Source organism: Ostrea edulis, chromosome 3 (assembly GCF_947568905.1).
Source record: "Ostrea edulis chromosome 3, xbOstEdul1.1, whole genome shotgun sequence".
Classification (NCBI taxonomy): Eukaryota; Metazoa; Mollusca; class Bivalvia; order Ostreida; family Ostreidae; genus Ostrea; species Ostrea edulis.
The window spans coordinates 87,198,748-87,212,399 of NC_079166.1; the positions used below are offsets into that span (position 1 = coordinate 87,198,748).

Below are 13,652 nucleotides of genomic sequence, written 5' to 3' on the forward strand. Positions count from 1 at the left end.
CCTATATATATTAAGGGAATTCAGACCATAAATTGACATTGATCTCCAATCCATAGTGTCTCTTTTTATATTTTGTATGATTCAAGAAGCTCAATTACATACATTAATATCACAGGATACTAATTGATCCATTTTTCAAATATTTGAAAACACAAATTCTCATTGAGTCAACTTGAATAACCAAAATTGCAACGCAGTTTCCCCTGTCCGTGCTGCGGGAAAGATATGTGTCGATTAAAACTTATGTACACTACTTACCAACTGGTTTTCGATCCCCCTCCACTCCCGGTAATTCTAGCCAATGATTAAAATCCTTCCATAACAGCTGTCTATTCATTGTATATTTCTGATATTTTTTATATATCACGAAAGTTGTGTAAACATTTTTAAACTAATATAATAAGTACTATCAGAATAAATTTCAAAATTCGGAAGACGAGAGGAATGTGTAAAGCTTAGATAATATCAAAAATAGCCAAAATATGTATTGGCAAATCTAATAAAGAGAACGATTTTCCAACAGCAGTATGGTAGTTATTGTTCGCTGTATTGTCAATCTATTAATTACTAAATTGTCATGGTGTTACGAATTCCAAAAAAACCTAAAATAACAAAAATAAAGCAGGTAAAGATTGGGTGAACGGTTGGTCCGTACAACTTCTTCCCCATGATGTTTGTTTTCCTTCAATTTAGATGAGCTATTTAATTACCTGTCTATTTTTTCTAACAATTTTATGACCGCGATTTGTCGGATTTCCTTCGACCTGTTATTGTAGAGATGGGACGTCAGCAAAATGATTATGGATTTCTTCACCTCTAATTCTTGTTCGCACGCAATTTCTCTGATTTGCGTTGACCGATTTTCCTAAAAGTTTAATAAACGGTTGAAGATTGAGTCTTGAAACTTTCCGGGGTAGATTATGGGTTGTAGACGTGACATACATTTTTCAATTTTTACTGTCATCTCTTCCGTTGTTCACCGGAAGTAGTTTAGAAATATGCACTTTTTTCATTCTATTGAATGTTTTTAATAGAATCTAACAGAGCGTATCAAGCCATACCATTTTCATCTCAAGCAGTTTTTTCTTCAAACAGAAACTTGTCCACACTTGAGTATTTTTCACCGAAACTTTCAGGAACGATTCCTGTACGCTCACTATATAATTTTCTTTTTAAGGACTTACCAGTTACCGAACGTAAATTAAAAAAAGTACTCGGAGGTGCTTTAAATTGATAAATCTAAACTATTATGTGTTTTTCGTTGTTGAAGAAATTAGGTGTTTCATGATTCACCTCCGTGGCTGAGTAGTTAAAGCATCGCGCTCAAAATCACACGGCCTCTCACATCTGTCGGTGCGGGTTCAAATCCTGCTCGCGCCTGTAAGTGAGAAAGTTTCCTAGTTTACTTTCGAAAGGTCGGTGGTCTCTTCCTAGGTACCTTTTACCTCGGTTCTCTCTTCCACCCCCCCCCCCCAAAATGGGTCCCACCAGATAACTAAAAAGTCCCCTTCCCTTACTAAAGTGAAACTATTGGAAAAAACACCTAAGATAGGGGGCGGGGGGTGTCCGCCCATTTTTTATAATTACAATTAATTGCCATTTTTTAAATGTAAATAAAATATATACTATTACATTGAAATTATATTATATCCAATATCCCTGACCTAGAGCCGATGAATTTACAATGACAACCTACTACTGGGTCAAATGATATTTGCCGTATTTAATACCATTTGATAGGTATTCCTTTACACATTGATTTCCCCTACATACTACTCCGTTTACGTGATCAAGATGTAAGACTCACGGCGGGTGTTCGACAGGAGGTACTGAATTTTCCTGATACACGTACCACCTCTGATATGTCCGACATTTAATTCTGTATTATTCATAGGGTGTATAATATCAATCACTGTTCGCCATGTTCACCGTTTCATTCCCTGAGTGTCGAGCTGTAAACAATGCATTTATCCAACGTATTAAAGTCATTTTTCATCTGTCTAAGTTTTTGTCTGTCGTTGAACGACATTCAAATTACATGTTTCTTGCTATTTTAGATCAATTCTGGATTGTCTGATGAGAAAATGCTATTATCCAAAATTAATAAGAAACGGATTTCTAAACGGATGTCTATTAAAATGAAGTTAGACTCTTTGTATCGTTTAACACGTTTCTTTATCAAATATTTGCTTTGTTCACTACCCTCATTGACATTAGGTTTCCTTGCGGTGGTAATGCGAAGTTTAACACACACACACACACACACACACACACACACACACACACACACACACACACACACTATTCATAAAGGATTATATCAAGTAGACTCAATTTTTGTGAGTTTGGATATAAGTCATTGCTGATAAAATTTGATTGCATCGTGCTTTTTTTAAAGAGAAATATTCATGATATGCATTCATATCTTACATGGTCATATGATATGCAGGGAAGTCGAATTTTAATTCCTTCCTGATTTTCAGCTTTATGATAGTCAGAATAAAAAAAATAAATGCATAATACTGATAAACGTGGATTAATCTCTTGATTGATATATAAATACCACTGATATGTAAGTACATGTATGCGTTTTGTAAAATCATTATCGATAGAGTTGCTGATGGCATATTGAATGAATGGAGAATATTTTAATGATCAGCATTTATGTTTTTTGTTCTATATACATTATAGATGATGTTCCGTTTGACTTGTGTATACAGTCTCAGGACGTCCGTGAAGATTTCGTGGCATATGTGGAGAAATCAAAGAAAGCAGGGAATGAATTGCCTCCCTTGAAATATCTGTATTCCGCTTTTCTTTTCTACCGCAAAGGATGTACACTAGACGATGTTTGTTTGGGTAAGAAATTATTTTCGTTTTCAAAACCTGAGCCAGGTTGAAGAAATATCTTTCATTATTCTAGGATATTACATTTTATACCTTGGACATATTCCATCGTAACGTCAATTGATAAGTTGAGAATAGTGCGTTTCGGTTGTGACGTATCAGCTGCTACAAGTAGTATTGTAAAATCCACTGCGTAAAAACGGAAGTATACGAGAACATAACTTTCGGTTTGAATTGCTATCACTATCAAAGCTGTATGGTCCGATGACAATTGATTATTTTGTTGCACATAATTACTTTAAAGCAGATGGAATTATAAAGTTATAAACTGTCCCTAATTCCATGCCTGAAAACAATAATTGTACTTACACTCCAACCGCCCTTTCAAAACATGAAAATATGCAAAACAAAGCTTCAGTTTTAGACACATTTAATATCCCAGTAAATGGGTCGAATGAACATGAGTTACCGTACTTATAATGTATTCCTAAACTACATCAACCCTTTACAAAGATACATTGCTGGATCCAGTAAGTGCTCTATCAAGCCCATATCTTTGCTCCTCACAAAAATACTAACAGCTGTGAAGGAGAAAATTCAAACTTACTCTGCGACTACATATGCCAAAAGTGGTGTTAATTAAATGTGGATTCTAAAAGATTCTCAAGAACTTTAAGTAAACTTGAAATCGCAAAACTTTTTCCAAAAGCAATAACATTAAAACCTATGACTTTTCAACACTTTACACGACCATTCCTCACGGTAAATTAAAGACAAAACTTTTTGACATCATAGGCAGTTGTTTCATCAACAAAAATGGAAAACGGAAATATTCTTATCCTCTTATCAGTCATTAAAAACATTTTGTTAATCACCACTCTGATTCCACGCACAAGTACTCTGAAGTCGAAATAAAAATATGCTAGAGTTCATCATTGACAATATCTTCTTGGTCTTTGGTTATCAGGTCTTTCAACAGTCTGTTAGAATTCCCATTTGTACGAATTGTGCTCTTTTGTTAGCTGACCTGTTTCTCTATGCAAGGGAAGCATAATTTATTCAAAAACTTCTACGTGAAAAGAAAACAAATATCTCGTTGTGGCCTTCAATTTTACATTTGATATATCGACGACGTTTTGTCTATTAACAATACTAACGTTCATGTATATGTCGATTCGATATTTTCCCGTGAGCTCGAAATGAAAAACAAAAACACCACAAAATCGTCCAGTTATGCTTCATACTTGGATGTTTTATAAATAGTGGATATTAATGGCAAACTGACGACTCAACTGTATGGCAAACGGGATGATTTCAGTTTCTCCATCGTGAACTTTCTATATTTATGTAGCAATATTCCATTATCACCTGCATATGGTGTTATATATCTCAATGGATTCGATACGCATAAACTTGTTCTGTGCATGGGCAGTTTTTAAATCGATGCGAGCTACCGAGAAACACATTGATGGTACAGGGGTTTCAACAGTTTCGATTGAAGTCAGCATTTCGCAAATTATATCGTCGTTATAATGATCTAGTTCGTCAATACAACCTATCATTAGGTCAAATGTTGTCGGACGTGTTTCATACCGATTGTTAGGCCGTTCTTGGCATACTGATTTTGACTACGGATACCTCCGTTTACCTGATCAGGATATAGGGCTAACAGCGGGTTTCAGCGGTCGACATCGGTGCTTAGTCCTCTGGTGTGTTCAGAGGTTGGTGTTTACCCAATTATCTATTTTATATTGCTTATATAAGTTATCAGATTCATCACTGTTCGTTATCTTCACCTTTCATGTAAAAGAAAACAAAGAGACCATTGTTTGAAACCCACAAATGCATTTGCGGATCGTGATGTTTATGAGGCCTATCTATCTATCTATCTATCGAGAGAAAGAAAGTGAAAAATACACACACAGAGAGAGAGAGAGAGAGAGAGAGAGAGAGAGAGAGAGAGAGAGAGAGAGCGCAAATTAAGAAATTGTTAATAGGAACTTGATAATTGTATTACTCTTATATGTCACAGTAGTAACAGAATCACACAGATAAGACAACCGATCATCTTACCTCTGAAAGTCGTAACTCGGCAAATGACCATCACTTCATTTGTCTTCGGAATATGCATTCAAATTGCCGAGTTGCATTTGTTTGTAAACACCGATTTAAATCGAAATGATTATGGTTAAAACAAGTGCATTAATGTATGACTTGTCGTATACCCTCGTAAATACGTACATGTAATGATTTCACAGTGTTTGTACAAGATGAATAGTCGAAATTCGGACCATGCAACTTTGAGAGGGAAACTGAATTCTTAAACCAATGTAACAAAATTAGAAATCATGAATTGTTTAATTTACTGATAGTGATAAATGAGGCAGTTCTGCGTTTTGGAGATATATATAATGTTTTCTTCTTTTCCGTGTTTCATTAAACACACAATTGTGTACTAATTGCCCATTTAACCCAACTTTATTGGGCCCATTGTAGATCACGTTTGTTGAGCCACTGTTAGTGTTTAAATTTGGTTTTGTAGTTTTGGTCGTCGGTCTTTATCTATCCAGTCCAAAAATTTCGGAAGTGGTTGGCCCGACATTAGATTTTCGATTGCAATATGTTGGGATGATGCTGGTACAGCTGCATCAATTTTCAAGTAAATTTGAACCAACGTTGATTCTTACAAGTTTATTTTTACTTAACGTTACGTGGCCCTACGTTGGAAATATATTGAACCCTTTTTTATATTGTTCACTGCAGATTATTTAAGTAAATACTTTGTTCGTATTTCCGGAATTAATTAAAATCATGGTTTAACGATTTGAACCCTTATCTTAAAATCAAATTATTTCAAAACGCTTCAAAAAATATATTGTTGAATGTAACGCCAGCATTTTATATATTGAAATATGTTTATATTTTAGCAATGCTTATTATATTCATTAGATGTATTCCAAAAATTGACCATTGATATAATATTCGTTTACGCTTGACTAAATGAATATCCGCACAAGCGTAGGAAATTTAATTGGAGCTGGTGATTTTTAGGAATTTATACATGAAGTTTTCTGGATGAGACAAAACATACATACAACAATCACTACAGTGAAAACTTGAGCACAAATCAGTTTCATATCGCAGCATTTTTTTGATTTTGAATTATGTTCATTGTGTAATGTACATATAGGTGCTGGAACCGGGATGTGTTTGATAAAGCCCCTGTCCCTTTTGCAAAGAAGTATACCAATCAACGACTTATCCACCTTTCCCACTTTAGATTAGAGCGGAATAATTTGAATATCATCAATAAGATTATTGTATTACTATTATTATGGGTTATTCTATATTTGCTCAACCCCCCCCCCCCCGCCCCAAAAAATGTAGATAATTTCTTTAATCCTTGGCCGTCCTGTTTTTCCCATAGTTTTAATTCTGTTTATCATTTACGCTATCACAGCTGAAATCAGAAAACTAAACTATAACGGGTTTTGATTCATTATTTGGTACATGTATCTATAGGAATTTTCTCAGCCAATGATTGTAAAACCTTTATTGTCACACATTTTTAATATATGAATTATACAGGGAAGTAACTAAATGTGATATGATGTAGTGATAGTGTGCTTCAATAGCTCCCTTACCCTAATGTATATTATCTTGCATGTGAAATAAAACCAAGTAATATTTTGTGTGTAGCGAGGAGTAATTATTTTGCATCAAGATCAAAGTTCACTGCTAATTTAACAGTTACAAATGCACGTAATGACTGCTTAGAATCCTACTGTACCACGTCATATCTTCATGCGTGAGATATCCCTACACTATGAGTGATATTTGATAGTCAGAAGTAATTGCAATATAATTATTTAAATTGATATCTTAATAACAATAAATAAATGATTATTTAAAAAAAACACCTTGTTTTAAATTCATATTTCTAATTTACATGCAAAAACTCGTAATCAACAGAGCACTCGCCAATTTATGTTCTCGCGATTTGACGCCCATGAGTCATTTCGCGATAATAAGTACTCGTGTAAAATAAGGTATCTAGAGTAGGCCTTATCATCAAAACTTTTTTCATAAGCATATGATTCCACTTCTGATCTGTCAAGGGGTCCGTATATGCCAACCCCTCTATTTTGTGTTGCTTATAGCAGTTATGGGATTTATCAATGTTCCTTATCTTCACCTTTCATATATTCCATGTAAATATTCCCAGTATCTACTCGTATTACTATTGGTACATGGTACATGTGTGCATGTACAAGTAAAGACGATAACGATGACAGCAGGGTCATACCAAATTGAGCAGAGTTTTTGGGAGATGCAACGCCCTTGCACCGTTTTAAAACTTAATCTTCTAAATGTGTGAAATACAATGTACCTGAAAATATTTGCTCTAAAAACACTGGTGATATACGAAATGCGAAATCAGGATATGTTTAGTAGTTGGTATACAATGTACAGGTATAATACGGGTGGAAAAATCGGAAGAAAAACAGTCTTCATTAAAATATCTATCGTAAACAATGAAATTTACAGATTTTTTTTTTTCAAATTGGAACATTCTCTTTCTCTGTTAATTACCAATAATTGTTTCTAGATAAGCAAATGTTCATGAACTTCAGATGAAGGAGTTTTCAGATTTACTGCCCTCAGTTTTCTCGGAAGACCACTGCCTACTATCCAGACTACTTAGAATGAAATTGTGATAAATTTGACCCTCTTTGGACAAGCAAGTAGCTCTTCTTCTATCTTAAACTGTCAGATTTATCTTCTTCAAATGTATTCTCTTTCCTCGATTCTCAAAAGTAGGTTCTTTAACAAAACGTATGCAAAACTTATACGGTACCAATTTTGATGCACCAGATGCGCATTTGACAAATAATGTCTCTTCAGTGATGCTCAACCGAAATATTTCAAATCCGAAATAACAATAAACTTGCTAGAGCTATTATAGGGAAAAAACAGAGTGCTTTCGGAAAGTATCATACTTTTTCATTAAATTTGATATACGATCTCGTTAGTTTCCAAAGCTACACGATAAACGGAAGATTTAATACAAGCAACACACGATTTGCAATATACATGAACACGTAAAACACGATAGAAAACAGAAAACTCAATAAACGCAAAACACGATACGATAGGATACATAAACAATACAATATGATACACGCACGGTACGATGGGATGCATGTATGATAACACACGATAGGATTGTCAAAAATAACGTAATGTACAATACAGGTTGATCACTGACAACATACCACTAATACTTACAAGAAATTAATGTCCCCATTCTTCGAGGAGAAAATCCCCCTCCTTGCACTACCAATTGTTCTTGGTATAAATATCTGTTGTAAACATGAGAGTCAGCATTATCAGGGCAATGCACTGAAAAGTATATCCACCAATGGATCCTAAACATTTGCTTGGTAAGAACAGTACAGCTTTATATCATTGATCTTTTACAGTTTTTATCTGTGTGTTTAAAACATTCTTCAATGATGAAATGAGCTTGCAGCCTACAAAATGTTGTTTAAGATAAATTGAATTTTACGAACAAATCTTAAACAATGCCTTTTCGTGTAAATGATTTGAATTTCTTACTAGTTTTGACATCAGCGTCCTTCTGCTTCTCCGCTAAAGTTTTTTATTGTTCTGTGGATTTGAGAGGCAAACCAACATATTGTACTGTGCGAGTATTTCCAATCTCCGGTACCTCAGGTGCTTCTAGCATTTTTGAAAAGACGTTTGAAGGATCCTTGCTTTAATTTTTACTTGGGCTTTTACCTCTTCAAGCAGCTGACTGATCTTTGCATCCATTGCTATGAAAGCAGTAACAATAATTAAGACAAACGCATTTAAATTCACAGGGAAAAATATATTTAAAATGTGTTATGAAACACAATCTAGTTTAAAATATGAGTACATTTAAAAACCCAAAGTTAAGGTTATCTAATAATGATATTCTAAGTGATCTATGTGCTATGAGACTGCTACTTGTTCCCTGGTCAACAAAGTCATGCTACATTCAGGAGGTTTAGTGAGAGCTGGTATAGGTGGAGGATTAGTCTTCCGTTTGTCTGTATGTTTACGAGGGCATTTTGTTATTATGTTCGTTGCTGCTTCATAGCGAGGGTTAACTCTGAATTAACGCATAATATTTACATTTGCAACTGTTTTCTCCTACATAGCTCTATTACGAGCAATACGTATTTATTTCTGGATAAATTTACTACGGGGTCAACAGGCTGTGCGTATGAACATTTGTTAAAAGTAGGTAACAGGTACTACTTTTACTAAGGCAATACACATCTAGCAATCGCTCTCACTTACTACAGAAATCTTTCAATAGATGAAATCAACACCACAAAATGTATTTACGGTTTTATTTGTATTCCAAGCAGTGGACTTTCATCAATAATTGATAAAAACATAACTGTAAACAATGTCTTTAGTTACTAGCCTACTAGTACTAGACCTAATGTATGTCTAAAATTTCGTCTGTTACAACTTCACCCTGGTCATCGGTGATGCGGAATTGTACCTACTGCTAGACGATGACATTAGGCTTTAGCAAATAGGTCATTCACAGGATGTATGGCCGATAAGTCGTCAAAGTGCATTAAGACCTACACACCACACTGCTTCCGTGCCACAGCAGCAAGTTTATGTCGGGACATCGAAGCGAGGCGTCGTTAAAAACCTATTACAAAAATTATCGAGTCAAAAGAAGCGTTCAGTGAGCTCATGTTTATCAACAATGATAAATATCCAAATCCAAACCGTCCCTTACCTTCGTGCAGTTCCACATTCTCTGCGATGTTCAGTTCTTTCCGGAGATTCATCTGAGCTGCGTCCTCTGTCCTGTCTATAAATAATGTGCCTACACCTGACGACTGCCGCCCTGTTCTTCATGTTCCTCCATCTCAGTCTTCTGTTAACTCCGTAATATCCACAGAATATATTTCAAAGTCGGTCTTCAACGTCTTCACTTTTCAAAAGTCAAAGCGCATCACAACTCTAAGTGTAACGCTGCGCATCCCCGTTGAAATCATAATTCCCCCACCCCCTAAAATTAGACATATGGAAGAGTTTTCCATTATATACTCCCGAGTTAATGTATAAGTATATGTTGATATACTTGCTTTCTAGCGTCTTAATAATTAAAACAGTTCTTCATTTTATAGAACTTTGTTTTGTGTTGTCGTCATTTTGAACATCTATGACGCTTCGTTGTGGACGTCAACAATTTGAAATGTATGGAAACGTGTTGTTAACACAATTTAGCAATGTTACCGACCAAACATGTAAATATAAGTAATAAGGTATCATTTTAAAATATTTATCAGGATATAAATACGGGTTGGTACATGATCAAATTTTCCATCAAGCCCGAAGGGCTTTATGGAATTTGATCACGTGACCAACCCGTATTTATATCCCGATAAATATTTTTAAATTATACCTTATTTCTTAAATAAAAATAGGCAGTTTTACCATTTTTCAGCGTTTATTGATTGATGTCAACATTCTGTATCTTCTTTTTTTCTCTTTTAAATGGAGGGCATTACTTCTTACTCACCCACTGTTTGTAAAAATCGATGTTTCCTCTACATCTTTGAGCTTTTTTGCAAACATCTGTGTAAAATTCAATAACGGAAGATATAGTGAAATTTTACTTCAAATATTATGCTATGAAATTTACAACAGGAACCGAAGTCCTGTGTCACTTCAGGTGCGGCATGATAAAGATTGATCCCTGCTTAAACGTCATAAGCGCAGCCCTTCCCCATCAACATATCAATGAAGATTCTCGAGAGAGACGTAAAACAATATATAAAATTAAATCAACCGCATCATACAAGTATCATTAGACGAATTGAAACATGTGTGTGTTTCCAGTTTTCCGACCCTACTTATGTTTTTGTTGCCAACCTTACACATATATATATTATTATCTTCCGATATTCGATTTTCACAAAATTTTACATTAAATTGATAACTATATTGATTTTCAAACGAAGTATTTGTAATGTGTATATACCTCTATTCAAAGGATAACCAAATTTTGCGTTTGGAATAAAATGTTTTGATAAGATAAGTAGTAGTTACCCCATATGATATTGTTGGCTATGTGCAGATACCCGATGGGTGTGGTCATAATGACACGAGAGAGCATGTACATTAAATGTGCTCAACAATATTATATGGGGTAAGTGACTTGTACCATAGTTTTACTGTTATTCATTATATTTTATTATAGTTTTCGGAAGAGCGGTTGTCTGTTTACAATATGATGCCAATTGTTATGTCTTTACATTACACTTTGCACACCATATATTTCTATCATAATGACTTTCTATCACCGAAAAATGTATGTTCATTAACTATTTCTAAAAGGTCGTTTTTTAAAGTGCATATACACCGTATATTTCTATCATAATGACTTTCTATCACCGAAAAATGTATGTTCATTAATTGTTTTAAAATACCGTTTTTAAAGTGCATATAAAAGTTTGGACTGTTCGTTTTGATATTTTTATTTAACATTTACGCATTCTCCGACTTTTAGTACCGGTATTGGCTTTAAAGAATTGAAATTTAAAAAGTCAAATAAAATTCTAAGAACCCATATTCGTCCATTTTTCTGTTTAAAAAATAGCAATATATTCAACTGATGATGGTGGTTACTCTTTTGAAAATCCTATTTGATATCCTTCATTCTAATACATATTTTGACTAAATTGGCTGGAGAAACATTTACATGTGTATACAATAGATTAAAAAAAATGGTGAAACATAAGGGAGAAAAAAAAGAATTGTAAGATGCGAAACCATAAAAGAAAGAAGTCTGATTCACTCTGTCTGCTACATAAGTTTATCCCTCAAACTCGTTCTTATCACTTGACTGGGTCTTTTATAAAACTCTTTATAAATGATACCCGTATTTCTACGTACACGTGTTTCTCGACTTGAGGATAATATGGAAATAGAAAGTCTTTTGGACGAGACCATTGAGGATTTTATCTTGTATCAAGGTTTAAGTGAGATTCAGTGCGAATATCTATAATGTATTTGGAGAACTTTGTCTGAGTCAATTATCTGTGTTTGATATGTGCAATTTTGATTTGGAGGAACTTCATACAGTGGATAGTGATGTTGTTGGGTTTTTTCTCTCGAAAATGTGGGCGGGGTTTGAAGAAAAGTGTGGGTTATGTACAGATAACCCACACTTTTAACAAAAGAAAGCACACCAAACAATGGTACAAGATGTGTTACCTACCTACTCTACCTAATTTGGGGGGGAGGTGATATAGTAAAGCATTTTATTTTTGTTTTAGCTTACAAATAAGCAAAACAACAAACCACATCAGTTATACACCAAAGTGAATGTACTTGTTTCATACAAAACAATTCATCATGTAAACTTATTTGTTCAAGAACACCACGAACTCCAAAATGGCGATACTTCCCACCAGAAATGTTAAATATATATTTACCTGGCGTTGAATTTCTAATAGAGTTCGTGGAACTTTCGAACGAGTTGGAAGGATTGGCCTTAGATACTTTAACTGCATTATGAAGTATCTGGAATTGATTGATCCATGAAGTCATTTTATATTTTAGATATTCTTCAAGATTAATATCAATGTCATTTTCATCTTCTGAAGAACTAGATATCGTATGCATAACAAAAATATCACAATTACAGTGTATAATGTCATTATGCTCTGAATCGTTTTCATCAGCTGTATTCATTTCAAAATCGCTTGTTGTGTTACCCTCATTTGTATCAGTTTACACCGTATTCAGAAATATCCTCAGCTTCATTAAGACTTGAACATGTTGAAAATAAATTCATAGTAATCTGCTCACCTACATTTAAATGACATGGATTTTGTGAGGCAACGTTATTGTTTGGAGATGAATTTTCACTTCAGCTAAAGGACAGAAAATTCTCGCACGTACTTTTCGTCTCCAGTGAATAGTGATCAATCTGATCTGTACAATAAAGAATACAAAATGAAGCTATACAAACATCGTATGTAAGATAACCTTCAAAATGGAGTACTTTGTCGCGAAAGGAGTTAGCGCTTTAAGGTATCCTTTCTGCTACGGTCATCTGCTATCAGCGAAATTAAAGTTATATTTCTTCTCTTACAGCTGACAGTATCGTTTAAATGAGTTAAAAAGTCTTACAGAAATATAATCATAAAAACAAAAACAAAAACATCACATGAAAAATGACCATGGAGTCCCATGTCTCGACAGGCGATGTCAAGAAAAAAAATCACTATTTCCCTGAGCGCTCATCATTCGTCTCTTTTTTCTAACAATTTTATGACCGCGATTTGTCGATTTCCTTCGACCTGTTATTGTAGAGATGGGACGTCAGCAAAATGATTATGGATTTCTTCACCTCTAATTCTTGTTCGCACGCAATTTCTCTGATTTGCGTTGACCGATTTTCCTAAAAGTTTGATAAACGGTTGAAGATTGAGTCTTGAAACTTTCCGGGGTAGATTATGGGTTGTAGACGTGACATACATTTTTCAATTTTTACTGTCGTCTCTTCCGTAGTTCACCGGAAGTAGTTTAGAAATATACACTCTTTTCATTCTATTGAATGTTTTAATATAATCTAACAGAGAGTATCAAGCCATACCATTTTCATCTCAAGCAGTTATTTCTTCAAACAGAAACTTGTCCACACTTGAGCATTTTTCACCGAAACTTTCAGGAACGATTCCTGTACGCTCACTATATAATTTTCTTTTTAAGGACTTACC

The 13,652-nt window shown here is 34.4% G+C and overlaps 1 protein-coding gene across 1 annotated transcript in view; it reads left to right on the forward strand.

Annotated features, from left to right (window-relative positions):
• The window catches only part of LOC125674524 (uncharacterized), an 82,645-nt gene that overhangs the window by 30,367 nt on the left and 38,626 nt on the right, over positions 1–13,652 (forward strand). Inside the window, exon 5 of the mRNA XM_056161049.1 lies at positions 2,692–2,859. Coding sequence (XP_056017024.1) covers positions 2,692–2,859 — 168 coding nt within the window. The remainder of the gene's footprint in view (positions 1–2,691; positions 2,860–13,652) is intronic.